This window comes from Manduca sexta, chromosome 1, assembly GCF_014839805.1.
Source record: "Manduca sexta isolate Smith_Timp_Sample1 chromosome 1, JHU_Msex_v1.0, whole genome shotgun sequence".
Taxonomy (NCBI): Eukaryota; Metazoa; Arthropoda; class Insecta; order Lepidoptera; family Sphingidae; genus Manduca; species Manduca sexta.
In genome coordinates, this window is record NC_051115.1 from 3,880,386 (window position 1) to 3,901,251 (window position 20,866).

A 20,866-nucleotide genomic window follows, 5' to 3' on the forward strand; every position below is an offset into this window, starting at 1 on the left:
GTGCCTGAATACTTTGAAGTATTGTTATCCCATACAAATTTCTAAATCTTTAACATGAAGATTTTGCGAATTGTCCTATAGTTTTTTTTAGAGAACACTATTATTTTATTAATTTTATTGATAACACATATTGCGTGGAAAATATTACAATGAAATTGTTACCAATCTAAAAAATAATAATGTCAGCGTATCCAAATGTCTTTCGCCCCAAAATCCCCAGTTCGATATCCCAAATGTCAAAATCGTAAATATTTTGTCGGGAGTTCGTGATGAAATTTATAACAGCCATTACAAAATAATCTTATCTGAAACGGCATTTCGTTTTACAGTTACGGACTATTTACTAATAAGAATATTTTCGTTTTTGTGTGCATGACATTTCATATTCGATGTGTGAGAAATCAGTTTAATTTGTTCAGTTGCACGAAATCTTTGTGTTTTACGTCATATTAAATAATTTGGCTGGCTTCCCCTGTTTGTTTTCTTTTGTTGACTCATAATAGTTTGAGACTTTGCGTTGGCAGCAAACAACCAAAGTGACCTTGAAGGAATAAACAGCTGTTACAGTGAGTACCTTTGCTTTTCCTACACATAAAAAATCGAAATTAAATAAAGAATCTTATTTTTTTAATTTAAATTACCGCGGTTTGGCGCAAAAGACGCTAAAATATAAATTTCCATTTATGCAAAGCAGATTGTGAAACATTTTACTTTTACTCACTCTTGCCTAATCTTAGCTAATCTTGCATTTAAGTGCCCTCAGGCATTTTATGGCTATAAGTAATTTTTCATATGTTGTGAAATAATGTACTTAATGTGATAATTTCCTGTATCTAAAAATGTTGATGACTTACAATAAATATATTTCATAATAATTTTAGCATTCCTTATAAGCCTTTTATGGTAATGCAGTTGTTGATTACAGTTTAATGACTTTTTATTATTGGTGATGAAACTTTTTGGTATTATGTGTTAAGTAATTTGTATTAACTTGTTTAATTAAACTGTATGTTTCTTTTACTTCAACAATATAAAATAAAAATTATTATATGTAGTATATGTACATATGTAATAGTTTTTGTCATAAAACTAAGTTTTAAACTCAATATTGAAGTCTTCCAATATATAATTGAAAAAAAAAAAAAACTATACATCAGTTTCTCAGATCTCACCTAGGCATAATCTAAGTTAATAGACAGAAATCATAGCAAATAGAAAATTGCTGTTAAGGTATGTACCTAATAGATAAATAAATTAAAAACATATACTATTACATACATATTAATAGTTATTAAATTATAAATTTAAAATTAATTAATTACACATAATTTTGAACATATATAGAAAAAGTAAAACACAGCAAATATCCATCCATATTACAGTTACTTCTATTATTTAGGTCAGAACAAGATTTTTCAAAAAGTAAATTTTGCTTTTTATTTTTTTTCCTTAATATGGATTAGAATAAAACAAAGTGGCGATAGCCTACTTGGTTGTGGAACGGACTGCCGAGATCAATGTCCACAGGTTCACAACCCAAGGAGACACACCTCTGACTTTTCTAAAACCTGCATACCTAAGAAGTTCTCTATAGGAATTTCGAGGGTGTGTGAAGTCTACCAATCCGCACTAGGCTAGCGTGGTGGACTAAGGCCCAACAGTAGAACAGTATATAATACAGGGCTGACGATGATGATGATTGATTAGAATTAAGCATTATACAGCCTAAAAGGTATCTAACAAGGAGGATGAAACACAATGTATAAGGCACATTAAGGATATTGAAAACACTGCAAATACTTTTGAAATGACTCAGAGTAAAGGGCAATGATAAATACCAGATTATTTTTATAAATAATCAAGTTAATGCTTAACCATATCTATAGAATCTATACTAATATATAAAGCTGAAGGGTTTGTTTGAATGCACTAATCTTATGGACTATTTTTTATTGCTTTGAATGGAGACATGCATGCCATTTGCCTGCTGGTAAGCAATACGATCCATAACAGTAGAAACACTAGCACCTTGAATTACTAAGTATTGTTTGATATTCCACTGCGCTCGCCATCCTGAGACATGAGATGTAAGTCTCATTATGTCCAGTAGTTACACTGGCTACAATGTCCTTCAAACAGGAACACAACAGTGACTACACACTGCTTGACAGAAATAGACATTGCGGTGGTACCAACCCACACGGACTCTCACATATGAGAGATCTACCACCAGTAAACACAGTAAGCCAAGCCCCTGGCGTTGACTTCTCTTTTAGTTTATTATTGCTTATGTTTACGCTTCGTGCCGCCAAACAATCTTTATCTTGCCAAATTTTATTTGATATCGCGTCACCAACGATAAGTATAGCTTCGACGGGTCGTTCACTCTCGCGCGTAAACAAATACATTAGATAATTATAGATTTGTATTACCAAGGTCGTTGTGCTGTATCAAAATAATATTGTAGCCCAATGACGCTTTCCAAATAGACGCGTCATACACTAACAAAATGGCACATAAAAACGGTTCACTTTTTGCTATATTCACGTAACTGTACATATAATTACAAATTGGCTCGAAGATGGAATAAAAAGATGCAACATACATTCGTTAGTAAAGGATATATATACATCGACAGTTACGTAACAACGTTAGTGCCGCGCGCTGATTGGCCGTCAAGTCGGGCAATTACCTTACTTTCGTCTTGCCAGTATTGAGCTCGGACAACGTATCTATGTAATAAAAACATCTTAGTTGTAGCCAGTGTAATTACTGGATATAATCAGCCGTTATAAAAAATTCGCAAAGCTATTCTTAGTTAAAACACAAAACTCGACCAGCTGTAAGTCAAGCGCTATCTTGCCTCTTAATAAGGTTTGAACTAGGAACCGGTGATGTTTTTGACAGCTATTTAAACCATTCTTAACGACTTCTTAGCGCTATAACAAGTTTATAAGTAAGACTAAATATGGACGGCGGCGCGGTGGAATACCAAACAATACTATGTAATTCTAGGTGTTGGATGGTGGTTCTACTGTGTATGGGCGATCGTATCGCGTACCATCATTACGGCAAGCTCGTCTCGTCATTCAAAGCATTAAAAATATGTACTGGCACAAGGCAGCCAAGACTTGTCTCCTATTTGGTGTTCGGTTTGTCTGGCGTATTCGGGACTATAGCATAGCGGTCTATGCTCGGCATCAAGTTACATGATCGAAACCCAAACAGCGAAATCCGACGACGAACAAAAGTTCGAGATATCGCACGATTCGTTATGGGACTCAAATGGAGTTGGGCAGACCATATAGTTAGACGCAGCGATGACAGGTGGAGTAAAGCGCTGACTGAGTGGTGGCCAAGGCAAGGCAAGCGTAGCGTGGGCCGTCCAGCGGCAAGGGTGGACGATATTGTAAGAATTGCGGGTCGAACTTGGATGCGATTGGCTCTGGACGGAAAATGGTGGCATGATGTGAGAGACGCCTATACCCAGCAGTGGGACTCTACAGGTTGTGGATGATGATGATGATGATTCGGGACAAAGTCTCGGAGTCGCTCTAAAGTGCTGATGGATACCACAATGGTGTTTTTTGTCGGTAAAAATCTGATACATCCCGTCTACCTTGCATAAGCGAACCCAATATTTACCCTATAAAAAAACATTTCTGTTCTGGTTTCCATAGTCTATACTATAAGCAGTCGTGGCATCGTTTACGTCCCCCGGAGACAATTCTTGTGCGCTCCCCACCGAAGGCACGCTCGCACGGGGGACATTTGTCGCTGCCCTAGACACACAGTTCAGTTATATCTTATGGTTATCAATTCACATTGAAGCCTATGATCGCGAACATTTCCTGGCTTTCTTCCTCCCATCCTAAGAGTTTTACTTATCCTTCCCTCACACTTTGTTCCCAGATATTCCCTCCCAACTTCCCTCCAGGCCCCTGCAGTCGTTAAGCCGCGGATTGGAGTATCCCATTCGCAGGTTTCTTCCAGTGTTGACTGTAGGGTGCGATAACCACATAGAAAAGAGTTTACCTATGTTACATACAGTTTTTAAATAACAGCCCTAAGTTTTATATCTTTTGTTACAGATAATGGATTCGTTCTTCAGTCTCTTCGACCCCAGCGATGGACAGAGCAAGCCGGAAAAGAAGAAAAGGCAGAAACCGGACCAAGATACTGTTAAGAAAAAAACTGACGCGCCAAAAGGTATGTAGTATATATCCAGTTAGCTGTTGATCCTAGAGCGGTGATAGCTTAGTTGGGTGTGAAACGGACTGCCGAGACGAATGTCCACAGGTTCAAATCCCAAACACACCACTGACTTTTCTAAAGTTATGTGCGTATTCTTTGTGAATTAACGCTTGCTTTAACGGTGAAGGGAAACATCGTGAGGAAACCTAAGAATTTCTTAAAGGAATTTTGAAGGTGTGTGAATTTGTTAATTTGTAATACTGTTACGAAATTTCCCGTCTCAGTATTTTTTGGTGGTTTTAATACATTACTATTAATTTATATATAATATGAATGCATCAAACATAAACAAAAACAGATGACACAAAAAAAACGTAAAAAATGATACAAAAAATATTTCTTTACGTTTTTTTTATAAATGTATTTTTTTTTACAGGACGGCGTAGAGGTCGCAAGTCGAACAATAAGAACGAGACTTTGCCAGAAGAGTCTTCTTTCCTCTGCGAGCCGGAGCTTGGCACTGAGATGCTCGTGAAAGATGTGAGCTACATCGAGAACTTCATAGAAATTAATAAAAGGGAGGATGGTGAGTGTGTTGCCTTTTGCTTAGCGGATATACCCGTGTACCGGAAAGCCTACTACAAAAAAAAAAAGTAAATAATATTGATACACACACAACAGGGTAGTTTCCTATGTTTGTTTTAGTTTATACTAGCGACCCGCCCCGGCTTCGCACGGGTGCAATACTGATACTAAATACACTACAGAAAAACTGTGAACGTTGTATATAAAAACATAGCGGCCCGCTCTGGCTTCGCACGGGTATAACATAACAAAATAACAGTATTTCTCTACTATTTAATGGATGTTATTATACATATAAACCTTCCTCTTGAATCACTCTATCTATTAAAAAAAACCGCATCAAAATCCGTTGCGTAGTTTTAAAGATTTAAGCATACAAAGGGACATAGGGACAGAGAAAGCGACTTTGTTTTATACTATGTAGTGATGTAACCGAAAATAATATGATAAGGACATTAAAATTAAACTACTTTTCGGATTCTATCGCGATTTTTTATATTTTAGTTTTCTCCCAACGTTTCGAACACTGCTTTTTTTTTAAAAAGTTGTATAATTGTAAAATGTAGGTAGATATTGTAACTTTGACTTTGCGGATGAACAACACCTCAGTCCCCCCCGTGACCATGAAGGCTGCAAAGTCTTCGAAACGTCGGGAGAAAAGTAAAATATACAAAAACCGCGATAGAATCGGAAAAGTAGTTTAATTTTAATGTCTAACATTCGCGTAAACTTAAGAAATCAATATGAAAAATAAATTCTTCTGTAAAATCACCATCAAAATTAGTTGAAAAATAGATCAATCATTCATATTTGAAGTATTGTTGTGAGCAAGTGAGGGCGTGGTGGGGATATCGCGCTCTCATTCCCACACACGCAGCGTTATGTTCGGTGGCACTGTGACGTCACATTTTTCTGTTACTTTTATTTGACAGCTTTCCCTTCCACAAAATTTCAAAGCTTTTTATAACTTATTTATTATTGCGTGGATTATATAAATTCTTTTTCCATTACATTTTGGATGGATTACATTTTATTTAAATGTATTTAAAAAAAAAATTCAACTACCCTCTTGTTAATACGTATAAAACGCAACTATGCAATTATACTCAAATATTTTCAGATCGATTAAGCGGCGATAGCCTAGTTGGTTGTGGAACGGACTGCCGAGACGAATGTCCGCAGGTTCAAATCCCAAACACACCTCTGACTTTTCTAAAGTTGTGTGTATTCTTTGTGAATTATCGCTTGCTCTAACGGTGAAAACATCGTGAGGAAACCAGCATACCTGAGAAAATTCTTTACAGGATTTTTTGAGGGTGTGTGAAGTCTACCCGCACTACAGCGTGGTGGACTAAGGCCTAATCCCTCTCAGTAGCGGAGGCCCAACAGTGGGACAGTATATAATACAGGGCTAATATTATTTTCAGATCAAAAACAAGACGACAAAAAGGCGAAACGTCGCTGTGCAGCGCGGAAGACGCGTAGGAAAAAGTACAAATCAAAAGACAACAGGCCCGAAGACCTGAATAACCAGAAGAACACGAAAAAGATCAATGATGATAGCGTAGGGAAGAATGTTAACGACTTGAAAAGTCAAAGGTTTGACGAAGACTTCAATACAGTGTACAATGTGATAGATAAATTGGAAAAAGTCAGTCTCAAAGATGACAGGTTTTTGGCGGGAGATGTTACCGCTGACGATTTGGAGAACGATTTCTTCTATTGCAGCGATGATGATGAAGAATATGTGGAGTATTCGTGAGTATCTATGGTTGTATTAAAGCATTGACGTATATTCTATAGACACGAGATATAAACTATTTGTTCAAAATCTGAACTAAAATGGCGACCAAAACGTCACTTATAACCTATTTATTCATTGAACAACAAATAATTTTACTTATTTGACTATATTTTATTCACATCCAAGTTTACATTTAGACTCGAGTTCTTATATCATGAGCGCCACTCGGTACACAACCACAAGTCAATATTGATCATACTAAAGTCAGTTTGAGTGGATATCAGTTCAAATTTTGTACCTGCAGACATACGTCTCGGCATTCCGTTCCACAACCAACTAGGCTATCGCCGCTGCTCCTTGAATTTGGTTGTATGAAAAAAAACGTATTGTTACATGCTAGGGTTCTAAATAGACAATGTGAATACCGGTTTTGCTCTAAATAACACAACACTTTATTTAATACTAAAACACACTAACACAAACACAAACACTGTATTACACACAATTCACAGTATTCGCTCCGATATCACTCGCAGTTACCGCTCTCGACCGTGTCGTAAACAACACTGACTCGCACGCGGCCGCGCGCGCTCCTTTTATACCCGGCCGCATGTACTATCGATCGATCGATATCTGGAACATTCTCGAAAGATCCAGTGGTCGAGACCTCTAGTATAATAGGGTATTACACACTTTTTTTTAAAAGTGTCTCAAATTAATCTTAAGGTGATAAAATATTACTAAAATTTTATAAAAATAATATTCAATTTATCCTCCTCCTCCTCCTCCTCCTTGCATCGATTCCCCAATGCTGGGGGTCGTGAGTCATCAGGGAAACAGTCCTTCGCGCACGATGTTTTGCCATCTGGTTCGGTTTTTGGTGACACGAACCGCTTTAGCCACATTCATCTTGAGTGTGGTGCGGACCTGATCGGTCCAGCGCATTGGATTCCTGCCTGTCGACCTCTTGCCCTCCATTCGTCCAGTGATTATCAATTTTTGGAGGTTATCACCTGGTTTGCGGGCGATATGGCCAAAAAACTCAAGGATTTTCCTCAGGCAAATTTTGGAGAGCCTCGAGATTCAATTTATAAGTGCCAATAAAATACATTTTATATTTTCCCGCGTAAATAAACGAAAACGCTGGAGGCCACGGTACTGACGTCATCTCGACAGTAAACATCAAATAACAACGCATTCTCATACGCTAAAATACCCTATTGGGGTCCGTTATTGTGTTCACGACATACCGGTAACATCGAGATCCTTCGAGAACGTTCCATCACCGAACCTTCTACATTCATGCAGGCGCTATTATCAGCGAGTGCCACTGGGCGTAACACTATTCCCCTCTAAATATCTAGGACATCAGAGCCCGAAGAAGATTCGGGAGACGAGAGCTACGGCAGTTTACCTCCAGAGCCAAGGTTCGGGAACGTGGAGTACAAACTGCAGCTCGTGCCGCTGTGCGAGAGGAGGTTCCAGCATCTAGTCACGCAGGTGAGTGGACAGCCAGTCTTGTTAAGACTGGGCAATTTTTGCTAGCAAAAATCGTATGCAATTATTGCCTAGAAATGGGAAAATTTTGTCATATTCAATTCTTTTTTGTGCTTTTTTCAGTTTTTGAATGCGTTCTGTCGTGTTTGCCGTCGTTAATGCCGTTCTGTAGCTTACCTTAGTGGTAGAATCAATTCCCCATTTTTTTTTTTGGAGAAAGCAGTGGACCTTTATCCTCGCAAATATTAAAAAAAAAAGAGATGATATAAGTTGTTACAAATTCCATGTCTAAAATATTGCAATGAACGGATCGGATCCGTAACACTTCGTAGTAACAAAATGTGCGATCCGTCATCTGAAACTACGGATTTCGTTTTTCAAAGTAGACCCTCAGCACTTACTTTCTTCGAAGTAATAAAGCAAACGGCAATGTTTTCTCCTAGGAATTTATTCTGATAGTGATTATCCCAAATGCGGATCGCGGCCCGCGTACCGGCGGCGAACACGTCGCGTAGCACAGCGTACACTCCGAACTCGCTCGCAAATCATCAGCATGTTGTTACAAATAAACAATGAAAGTATTCCGTGGTCAGTTGAAGTGGCGGCTGTCGTCCGGCGGCGGCAGCTGCGTGTACGTGGTCGGCGTCCGCGACTGCGGCGCGCTCGTCGGCCTGCGCGCCCGCCAGCTGCGCGCGTCGCTGCACGCGCTGCGCCGCATGGCCGCCGCGCTCGGCGCCACGCTCGTGCACGTCGCCGCCAGGCGCGTCACGCACCAACGCGCCGTCGCCGAGGTCTACATCAGGAAGGTACGCACTCACTCACTCACTCACTCACTCACTCACTCACTCACTCACTCACTCACTCACTCACTCACTCACTCACTCACTCACTCACTCACTCGCTCACTCCTGCGCGCCCGCCAGCTGCGCGCGTCGCTGCACGCGCTGCGCCGCATGGCCGCCGCGCTCGGCGCCACGCTCGTGCACGTCGCCGCCAGGCGCGTCACGCACCAGAGCGCCGTCGCCGAGGTCTACATCAGGAAGGTACGCACTCACTCACTCACTCACTCACTCACTCACTCACTCACTCACTCACTCACTCACTCACTCACTCACTCACTCGCTCACTCCTGCGCGCCCGCCAGCTGCGCGCGTCGCTGCACGCGCTGCGCCGCATGGCCGCCGCGCTCGGCGCCACGCTCGTGCACGTCGCCGCCAGGCGCGTCACGCACCAGCGCGCCGTCGCCGAGGTCTACATCAGGAAGGTACGCACTCACTCACTCACTCGCTCACTCCTGCGCGCCCGCCAGCTGCGCGCGTCGCTGCACGCGCTGCGCCGCATGGCCGCCGCACTCGGCGCCACGCTCGTGCACGTCGCCGCCAGGCGCGTCACGCACCAGCACGCCGTCGCCGAGGTCTACATCAGGAAGGTACGCACTCACTCACTCACTCACTCACTCGCTCACTCCTGCGCGCCCGCCAGCTGCGCGCGTCGCTGCACGCGCTGCGCCGCATGGCCGCCGCACTCGGCGCCACGCTCGTGCACGTCGCCGCCAGGCGCGTCACGCACCAGCGCGCCGTCGCCGAGGTCTACATCAGGAAGGTACGCACTCACTCACTCACTCACTCACTCACTCACTCGCTCACTCCTGCGCGCCCGCCAGCTGCGCGCGTCGCTGCACGCGCTGCGCCGCATGGCCGCCGCGCTCGGCGCCACGCTCGTGCACGTCGCCGCCAGGCGCGTCACGCACCAGCGCGCCGTCGCCGAGGTCTACATCAGGAAGGTACGCACTCACTCACTCACTCACTCACTCGCTCACTCCTGCGCGCCCGCCAGCTGCGCGCGTCGCTGCACGCGCTGCGCCGCATGGCCGCCGCGCTCGGCGCCACGCTCGTGCACGTCGCCGCCAGGCGCGTCACGCACCAACGCGCCGTCGCCGAGGTCTACATCAGGAAGGTACGCACTCACTCACTCACTCACTCACTCACTCACTCACTCACTCACTCACTCACTCACTCACTCACTCACTCACTCACTCACTCACTCACTCGCTCACTCCTGCGCGCCCGCCAGCTGCGCGCGTCGCTGCACGCGCTGCGCCGCATGGCCGCCGCGCTCGGCGCCACGCTCGTGCACGTCGCCGCCAGGCGCGTCACGCACCAGAGCGCCGTCGCCGAGGTCTACATCAGGAAGGTACGCACTCACTCACTCACTCACTCACTCACTCACTCGCTCACTCCTGCGCGCCCGCCAGCTGCGCGCGTCGCTGCACGCGCTGCGCCGCATGGCCGCCGCGCTCGGCGCCACGCTCGTGCACGTCGCCGCCAGGCGCGTCACGCACCAGCGCGCCGTCGCCGAGGTCTACATCAGGAAGGTACGCACTCACTCACTCACTCACTCACTCGCTCACTCCTGCGCGCCCGCCAGCTGCGCGCGTCGCTGCACGCGCTGCGCCGCATGGCCGCCGCGCTCGGCGCCACGCTCGTGCACGTCGCCGCCAGGCGCGTCACGCACCAGCGCGCCGTCGCCGAGGTCTACATCAGGAAGGTACGCACTCACTCACTCACTCACTCACTCGCTCACTCCTGCGCGCCCGCCAGCTGCGCGCGTCGCTGCACGCGCTGCGCCGCATGGCCGCCGCGCTCGGCGCCACGCTCGTGCACGTCGCCGCCAGGCGCGTCACGCACCAGAGCGCCGTCGCCGAGGTCTACATCAGGAAGGTACGCACTCACTCACTCACTCACTCACTCGCTCACTCCTGCGCGCCCGCCAGCTGCGCGCGTCGCTGCACGCGCTGCGCCGCATGGCCGCCGCGCTCGGCGCCACGCTCGTGCACGTCGCCGCCAGGCGCGTCACGCACCAGCGCGCCGTCGCCGAGGTCTACATCAGGAAGGTACGCACTCACTCACTCACTCACTCACTCACTCACTCACTCGCTCACTCCTGCGCGCCCGCCAGCTGCGCGCGTCGCTGCACGCGCTGCGCCGCATGGCCGCCGCGCTCGGCGCCACGCTCGTGCACGTCGCCGCCAGGCGCGTCACGCACCAGCGCGCCGTCGCCGAGGTCTACATCAGGAAGGTACGCACTCACTCACTCACTCACTCACTCGCTCACTCCTGCGCGCCCGCCAGCTGCGCGCGTCGCTGCACGCGCTGCGCCGCATGGCCGCCGCGCTCGGCGCCACGCTCGTGCACGTCGCCGCCAGGCGCGTCACGCACCAGAGCGCCGTCGCCGAGGTCTACATCAGGAAGGTACGCACTCACTCACTCACTCACTCACTCACTCACTCACTCACTCGCTCACTCCTGCGCGCCCGCCAGCTGCGCGCGTCGCTGCACGCGCTGCGCCGCATGGCCGCGCGCGCTCGGCGCCACGCTCGTGCACGTCGCCGCCAGGCGCGTCACGCACCAGCGCGCCGTCGCCGAGGTCTACATCAGGAAGGTACGCACTCACTCACTCACTCACTCACTCGCTCACTCCTGCGCGCCCGCCAGCTGCGCGCGTCGCTGCACGCGCTGCGCCGCATGGCCGCCGCGCTCGGCGCCACGCTCGTGCACGTCGCCGCCAGGCGCGTCACGCACCAGAGCGCCGTCGCCGAGGTCTACATCAGGAAGGTACGCACTCACTCACTCACTCACTCACTCACTCACTCACTCACTCGCTCACTCCTGCGCGCCCGCCAGCTGCGCGCGTCGCTGCACGCGCTGCGCCGCATGGCCGCCGCGCTCGGCGCCACGCTCGTGCACGTCGCCGCCAGGCGCGTCACGCACCAGAGCGCCGTCGCCGAGGTCTACATCAGGAAGGTACGCACTCACTCACTCACTCACTCACTCACTCACTCACTCACTCGCTCACTCCTGCGCGCCCGCCAGCTGCGCGCGTCGCTGCACGCGCTGCGCCGCATGGCCGCCGCGCTCGGCGCCACGCTCGTGCACGTCGCCGCCAGGCGCGTCACGCACCAGAGCGCCGTCGCCGAGGTCTACATCAGGAAGGTACGCACTCACTCACTCACTCACTCACTCATTCACTTACTCAATGTTGCGCGCCACGTGCACACTATCCTTCACAAAATTAGTCAATATTGATTCATTAACTCATCGATTGTACCAGTTTCGGATTCGGTCATTCCTTCACTAGTGGAAATCTTCGTGAATCGTAATCCAACTCTAACTTGGTCATTCATTGACCCCCTCAATTAGTGTTACTTTTTGTTACAGTTGGCAGACCCGCAACAGAGCGTAGAGCTGAGGGTAGCCGTGATGGGCGCTAACGAGGCTGGCAAGTCCACGCTCATAGGAGTTCTCACACAAGGTGAGATACTACAGATTGCAGATGCACGAATTCCGGTGTTTTTTCGCGTAGTGAAGGATACTTCAACCGGCAAGAGATAAACCTCCCCAGATGGTCATATAACTGGACCTATTGTATATAACTATATTATTCGTCATCTTTCGACCCCCGCCCCCCGCCCCAATTCCCTTCCCTTCCCCTTTTCTTATTTGTCGACGTCACGCAAACCTCACTCTCCTATAAGCGAACTTTCCGTCCCCCGCGGTTTCCTCAGTCTCTTAGACTCAATCTAATAGATTTTCGATGTATGTCCCAGGGGAGCTGGACAACGGCCGCGGCAGCGCCCGGCTGAACATGTTCCGGCACCTGCACGAGGTGAAGAGCGGCAGGACGTCCTCGCTCAGCCACGAGATACTCGGCTTCGACGCGCAGGTGGGCATACACACTCACAATACACATACACTTGCAAACCCTATCACATTTTATCCCAAAAGATGACTTACTATTAGGTGCATCTTCCCAGGGTAACGTGGTGAACTACGGCTGTTCGGAGCTGATGACGGCGGAGCGTATCGGCGAGCGTAGTGCGAAGCTCGTCTCGTTCCTGGACCTCGCCGGACACACCAAGTACCAGCGGACCACACTCCACGGCCTGACGGGCTACTCGCCGCACTATGCGATGCTCGTAGTTCGTATTCAGGGTGAAGGGATGCAGGGTTGAGGGGCAGGTGGTGTAGTGGATAGTGGGGTGGATATGGTTGCAGATGGTGTAGGGATAGTGGGGTGGATATGGTTGCAGGTGGTGTATAGGGATAGTGAGATGTCTATGGTTGCAGGTGGTGTATAGTAGATGTGGATGAATACGGTTGCGAAAGATGAAGAGCGTTGTGCATTCACATAGAAATTTAAAATTAATTATAATTTGCGAGTATATAAATGAACTGCTCTAAACAATAATAAAATAAAATAATTGTACTTCTTTTTTCTTTATCATGTACTGTAGTCTATACCTTAAACTGATTTTGAATTAAAATCAAATTACTTGCTGTTCGAAACTTACACGTTTTTTATTTTACATCTACAGCTCAAGTAACTTATTGTAGTGTTATATCCAAGTAGATAAGTATGTGGTTTCATTTAGTAACGCGATGTCAAAACGATCCTGTATAAGCGCCATTTGTGCATGAAATAAATCAGACCAAATATCATCTTGTGTCTTATTACATTTTGTCATATAGTAGGGGCCTTATAGTAGGGGTGCAGAAGGTGACTTATTGTAGACGGTGAATAAGGTTGCAAAGGGTACATGGTTGCAGGTGGTGAGAATGGTTGTTAATTAATGATTGAAATGGGCTCTAATATTGTCAATGGGTGACAATTATGTCTCACATACGGTTCCGCTATTTGATACCTAGTTGGTCCTCCCTGTGAGAATGATTGGAGTAGATGCGTGTGGTGAGTGGTTGCAGTGCGCGGTTTTAGTGAGTGGTTGCAGTGTGTGGTTGTCGTGGCAGATCTCTGCGACGGCGGGCGTGACGCGCATCACGGAGGAGCACACGAGCCTGCTGCTGGCGCTGGACCTGCCGTTCTTCGCCGTCATCACCAAGTGTGAGCTGGCGCCCGGCGCCGTGCCCGCGCTGCGCGACCGCCTCGCCGCGCTGCTGGAGTCAAGTCGGAAGGTGAGGGGGGGGGGGATGTTTCCATTCGCACCGGCGTAGTTCTTATTGATGAATAGACTCCAGAGTTCTTCTCCAGAGTTTAGTCAATTCTGAGATTAGCGCGTTGAAATAAACAAACTCGACAGCATCATAATATTTGTATTTGTAAATAATATTTTCTAACAGAAACCAGTGCTAATAACGGATGAGAACGCGGCCCGCAGTTGCGTCGCGCCGCAGAGGCTGATCCTGGACTCTCTGAACCAAGACGGAGAGAAGGAGGAGGAGGAGTAAGTAGAAAACACGAGTGCGTTGGGGTAATACCGTGTTATGGGTAATACCGGATAATGGGTAATACCGGTTCTAGATCACTTGTACACTGTAATTATAACTAACATATACTCACACCGTTTATCTCTGACTGGGTAATGGTGGAAATGGTGCACCCTCTTTCCGTCGTGTGTATTCCTTGGATATACAGGTGCAGTTCATGAAAAAACCTAAGACTGTCCCACTCACTCCAACAATAATATCTAATATTTCCATCTCCTCCCTATCTTTCTATTTGATTTATTTCATTACGGGATAAAGAAAAATTAGTGTTCCTTGAACTCTGCGAGCTTCACTGTTAAATGTCAAATTCGTGCCCCTCGATCCTGGCTTACAGGAGTGTTAGTGGTCGGTGTGAGGGCGGGAAAGTCTCTCTCACTTACTTGACATACTCCCTGTGGCAGCTGCTCTTTTAGTGACCCATCTATTATGTGTGTGTTCTTTATATAAAACCATGTATGTTGTCATATAACTGACTGCTTCGGTGGCGTAGTTGTACTGCATGCGTGGTACGATAGCGCTCTAAAGTCCTGGGTTTGAGTCCTGGGTCGGGCAAAGTGATATTTGGGTTTTTATGCTCAATATCAGCTCAAAGTTTGAAATTTGTGCCCGATATGGTAATAGGCTCGCGCCCTATCATGGGACGGAACACACTTGGTGAATAGTGAATGCCCTGGTTGCGCCTCTGTATACCCCTTTGGGGATAAATGCGTGATGTGTGTGTAGGTGTTGTTATATAAAAGTAGTAATAAATATTTGCTCATGCAGAATGATGTTTGTTTACGTATCCCGAGCGCTCAACTGTACTCTGGCGGATAGTTATAGTCCCGTGGCGCCCGCAGGTGCACGGAGCAGGTGCCGGTGTTCCCGGTGAGCTGCGTGCGCGGGAACGGACTCAACGCGCTGCACGCCTACCTGCTCGCCATCCCGCCGCCGCAGCACCACGCGCCGCCCGCCGCCGACGAGGTGACACACACACACACACACGCACACACACACGCTATACCTGTAACTTAGAATGGATAGGAAGTGTAACTAAGTCGCTGATTATTATTTTTTTCGGTTTCTAGATACTACACAATTATTCTGTATCATTTATTGAGCACGTATTTTTATAAAACTAATGAAATTTGACCGCGTTTTACAGTAAAAAAAATGATAAGAAATATTATAAAAAGTGGTTTTCTGCACCGTGCGTACGAGATGAGCTTATTTAATTAATATTCGCAAACTATATAGTTTTATTTTAATGTCGTGAAATTCGCGTACCCGTAAACAATTATGAGGGGTAAGATCGGATCACGGGGTAACGCCGGTTATTCAAAATACTAAATCCTAACAAAAACTAATTTTGTTATACACACGGCCACGTACACTCCATGACCCTTTTATTATGTTCACTACATTCCATGGCCTTAATTTTTAGGCTACCAGCTCCCCCGTCCCCAAATGTTTGAACAAAAACACTTCATGTTCCAAACTTTTATGTTCACAGGAGACGTGCGAGTTCCAGATAGATGAGATCTTCCACGTGGGCGAGTCGAGTGGGCCTGTGGTGGGCGGGCTCGTGGTCAAGGGACAGATACGTGAGGGAGACCAGCTGATTATGGGTAAGTTTTCTGAGGTTAAATGTTTTATGTAAATTACCTCAGTGGCGTGTGCGTGTACGCATGAGGTCTTCTAGGTTGCGTGAAGTAATATTGGCCTTGTATTAGAGAGTTGTGGACTGCGTAATATTGTTGTTATTATTGGCTCTTTGAAGTCTACATAGATTTTTTGTGTTGGTTTTTTGTTTATGTACTAGTGGTGGGTTTCTCATATGTGAGCGTCCGCTTGGGTAGGTACTACCGCAATGTCTATTTTTGCCGCTAAGCAGCAGTGTGTAGTTACTGTTGTGTTCTGGTATGAAGGACATTGTACCCAGTGTAACTACTGAACATAATAAGACTCATCTCTCAGAATGGCGAGCGCAGTGGAATACCAAATACTACTTTGTGATTCAAGATGCTGTTTCTCCTGTTTATGGATCGTATCAGTTATCAGGCGAACGGTAAGCTCGTCTCGTAAATGAAAGCAATAAAAAAATATATTGATTCTCCTCGCAGGTCCGCTGGAGGACGGTTCGTTCAGCTCGACGGTGGTCCGCAGCGTGCACCGCAACCGCGCGGCGTGTCGCGCCGCCCGCGCCGGCCACTGCTGCTCCGTGGGGCTGGCGGCGGGCGCGCCGCGCCCCGGCATGGTGCTGCTCGCGCCGCGCGCCGCCGCGCCGCCGCGACTCTACGGCGCCTGCGCGCACCGCTGCCTCACCAGGAAGGTCTCTAACCCATCCCAACCTAACCGCCGGCCACTAATATAAGTTACATGTAGATAATATATAGATAAAATGATGTTGTAAGATAAATAAATATAAGTTAAACTTAAAATAAATAGATTGTAAAAAAAATAGGATTAATAAGTATCCTTGTCCTGGAAAGGGTGAACGAGAGGGGGCGCAGAGTCCCACAAAAAAAAAACCGCCAGCCACTGCTGTTCCGTGGGAATATTTACTAATATCAATATTGTGTTATAATGTTGAGCATGGACCTCAATTCCTCTACTAGAGGTGTTTAGATCTACACCGCGCTAGTCTAGTGCGAAGAGATTTCACATCCCTGGAACAGCTAGAGCTACCATAATTAAATAACTCCTGGCCAATATGACAATACTCGCTTTCCATCACATCATGGAACGGAACACACTTGGGGCACTTCTGCCTAACCCATAAAGCCGTGATGAGTCTGCTATATGTTAAACTACCTTATTCCAGAAACTGGAAGCTGACAAACAGTCCCAGGTGAACGAGAACACCTCGCCGCCAGAGAAGGTGGGGCTTAATAGCCTCACGCCGGAGCCCGAGCGCGCCGACGAGGAGTGCATATGCCCAGACAGAGTGTACCTCGAGGAGCCAGGGAACCCTAGAGGATGTCTGTTCTTCCAGGTGAGAGTTGGGTTAAAATTGGTTTGGAAGGATATTTGTATCCGCCGGGACAACGAGGAGTTTCCATAGTGCTAGGCGGTACATCGAATCCCTCGAGCCTAGTGGCCTCTCGGACCTAACTAGTGAGCTTTTTTAATTCACCCTGTGAGAACTAACCGAGCATCTTACCTATCAAAAAGTTTACTAGGGATCTCTTTTATTTCCTTTCGCCCGACTTTAGGCTGCCACTGGTCGTGTTGCACGCACTGGGCAGTTTGTTTTTGGACTTAGGCCCTTAGGTACCTTAGCTATATCACTATATTCCACACTTCTGGAGCAGTGGGTTTAAATTGCGCGTTGGCAGTGCTACGTATGAAAATTTACTATTTTTTCGAATGTTATCGCGGTTTTAATAATTTTGTTTTCTCCCGACGTTTCGAACACTTTGCAGCCTTATGGCCTTGCCTTTGTATGTTAAGCATATTATCGTTCCCAGGCGTCGGTGCACCTCCTGCGTCACTCCACGGCGATATATCCCGGGTTCCAGTGCGTGGTGCACGTGGGGAATGTGCGGCAGACGGCTATTATAGAGGTAAATCCTTACCCCCTTATTTATAGACGTTTTTTATCTAAGGACGGAGCATTGCTGTGATAACAAGTCTGTTTCTCAGTGCTGACGGCATGACAGCCTTGCAACTTATTTTGAATTGCTATATTTTATCTATTACCCTCATCATCATTGGATATTATTGTATATACAGCATAATAACAAGCTATTATCCTTTACTAAAATCTACACCTCGCGTTAATTCAAAATACCTCTTACAGGGTAAGATCAAAGATTTAAAATTACTAGTAATCTCTAAAATAAAAAAATTGCCACATAAGGCTGTTCTGTCTCCCATAATCCAATCTTACCCCCTTACATCCATTTCAAAGAAAAAAACCGTATATTTTTCACGATAACATCTATTCTCAGGGTATAATGTGCCGCAATGGTGTAGTGCGTGCAGGCGAAAACGCATCCGTGGTGTTCAGGTTTGTGCGCTGCCCGGAGTACCTCGTCTCTGGCAGGAGGATGCTCTTCACGGCCGGACTCGGCACCAGGTAAGATCAGAGTGGTAGTCGACTTGACTGGTTTGGTACCCATTAGAAAACCGGGGTTTTTGGATATAGTGAAGTATGGTATTAAGGACGATCTCGACTGGGGAAGTATATACGCACATATCATTTATCCTCGAAGGGGTATGCAGAGGCGCAACCAGGACACCCACTTTACGCCAAGTGTGTTCCGTCCTATGATGTGATAGGGGGCGAGCCTATCGCCATATAGGGCACAAATTCTAGACTACGGGCTGATATTAAGTAGAAAAACCCAATTATCACTTTGCCCGACCCGGGATTCGAAACCGGGGATAAATGCGTCATGTTGTATGTATGTGTGTGTGTGTGTGAGTGGTACTCAGTGTATGAAAGCCAACGAAAATATTGAAACTGCCAGACCCCAGCAATAACGGGCCTGCTTTTCCGAGCGTAGTACCACCAATACACCATAGCTAATCTCTTCAATAGATGTTTCTATGTATGTAATCATTTTATATTTTTTCTGGTGCAGAGCCGTGGGTCGCATCACGCAAACCTTCCCACACATACCCTGAACCAGTGCATCGTCAGTAAATCACCAACACCGCCCGCGCATGCGCGAGTATTCAACGGATCACCTCACAATGTATAAATAAGTACACTTATTCGTGACATTATTGTAGGATATTTCTATCCACCCGGATATCAACAAGTTACGTGTAATAACTGACAGGGGATCCGGGATCAGCCTGTGTATATCCGACAGGCCGGCATAATTGTGTCAACTGTCAGGGGTAATCATCTCTCGTTAGTCGACTTTCTATAGGACCTTACTTTTACTATCAGGTGCAGTGCTGTGCGCGTATAAAAAAGGTTTAGTAAGGTATTCGTTAATGAAATATCGTTTACAAGGTGTTACACGATAATGGTCCGTGTGTGTGTTCCTGGATATATTAGAATAGGTGTTGTGTCGACTGTGGAATAATCTCTCAGTTGATACTCTTCCTGGATCCCACTTATCATCAGTGGGGACGCTTTGCAAGTAAAAATAATTAACATTATGAAAATTGACGGACTTTCATATTTAGTAATAATAGATACAATTTGATGTTTTGCCTGATAATTTGTAGGGGTAAGTTCGGATAATGGGGTAAGACAATGTTTTAATTGTTTTTCCGTAACTAAAAGTTCTGTGGCTCAGTAGAAGTACGTTACGAAACATCGGATTTATCGGTCAATAAGATTGGATTTACCCCGTGATCCGAAGTTACCCCCACACAATTTAGCGTTTCCAAGAAATTTTGTGTTCTAGATTTGATATTCTGTCTCTCTCTGTCACCTGACGTTTATTGAGCGGGAGTGAGACAAAATACTGTGTAACCATGACAGTATCAATAAAACGGGGTCAATAGGGATAAAGAATTATTATACAACCTGACCAGGAATATAAAAAAACCACGCCATTTTGATAAAACTATTAACTAATTACCAACCCAATGGCACACACCTCTGACTTCTCTAAAAAAAATCTGTGTGTATTCTTTGTGAATTATCGCTTGCTTTAACGGTGAAGGGAAACATCGTGAGGAAATATGAAATCGTGAAATAGATAATTTTCTATAAAAATGTTTTGTTCCTATTCGCCCCGTTTTAATATTGTGACGCTTTAAATGTATTCGTTTGAAATGTTTTTGTGTTTTAGTATGATCTGAAATTAACTTTGACAACCTTAAAAAAGTAGTTGACACTAGTTCACGCTTATATTCCTAAAGAGAAGGTAGAAGCTTATAGGCTAACCCGAAAAATAAAAAACAATGTAAAATATGGAATTCATTTCTTATATTGATAACTTTAATTTCTATTTAAATAAGTATCAAAACAAGGTCTTTTATTTTCCCGGTCAGGTTATAAATTCAATTATTAAATTTGTTCTAATTGTGGGAAATACAGGCAAGAACTATCTCGTAGGTGGTAAAGTATTCGAAAAGCGTCAAATTATGGTGGCGCCACTGTAGCAAGTGGGTCAATTTTATAATTAACGCTAAGTTATTAGAGTTGGATATTGGATTAAAAAGAAATAAAATCTTGTAGAAGACGACTCCTGCACGTTTTCTTGCTAATTGAAACCTCGCTACTGTATTTTAGAGTATAGGTTTTTTATTATTATCTATTGCGCTAGGCTAAGGTCAAAGACCATGCAGCCAAGTCATAAGTAGGTTGGTATACAGATTTCTGCGGTGTTTATTTTTAATTATCTAAATTTTGGATTTGGTTATTATTGTCTCGATCTGGGACAAATCGTCCCGGACATTTGTGTTCATTAGAGACTCCTATTGCAGGACGAAAATGGCCATGTGTACAAATTATCTTCTACTCTTTAGGACATACGTGATTTGTAATTCTCTTTTTGATCTCATGAAAGGGATGTGTTTACTAACTATTAGTTATAAGAACAACTCTATGGTCGGCACTCTCTTGTGAGTTTATGGGAAAGATTTCTCAGGGCTGCCAAATAGTACCATCGGATTT

General features: G+C 45.8%; 1 protein-coding gene across 1 annotated transcript; it reads left to right on the forward strand.

Moving 5' to 3' along the window:
• The first annotated feature begins 208 nt into the window (after nucleotides 1–208).
• On the forward strand, nucleotides 209–20,166 carry LOC115451033 (GTP-binding protein 2). The gene is made up of 18 exons (XM_030179220.2): nucleotides 209–566; nucleotides 4,092–4,209; nucleotides 4,631–4,780; nucleotides 6,207–6,537; nucleotides 7,888–8,023; nucleotides 8,614–8,826; nucleotides 12,238–12,331; nucleotides 12,627–12,742; nucleotides 12,834–12,998; nucleotides 13,825–13,989; nucleotides 14,155–14,258; nucleotides 15,141–15,264; nucleotides 15,794–15,908; nucleotides 16,404–16,612; nucleotides 17,105–17,275; nucleotides 17,751–17,846; nucleotides 18,234–18,361; nucleotides 18,870–20,166. Exons 2-18 carry the CDS (start codon nucleotides 4,095–4,097, stop codon nucleotides 18,910–18,912), a joined length of 2,475 nt encoding a protein of 824 aa, XP_030035080.1. The 5' UTR covers nucleotides 209–566; nucleotides 4,092–4,094; the 3' UTR covers nucleotides 18,913–20,166.
• The last annotated feature ends 700 nt before the right edge of the window (nucleotides 20,167–20,866 follow it).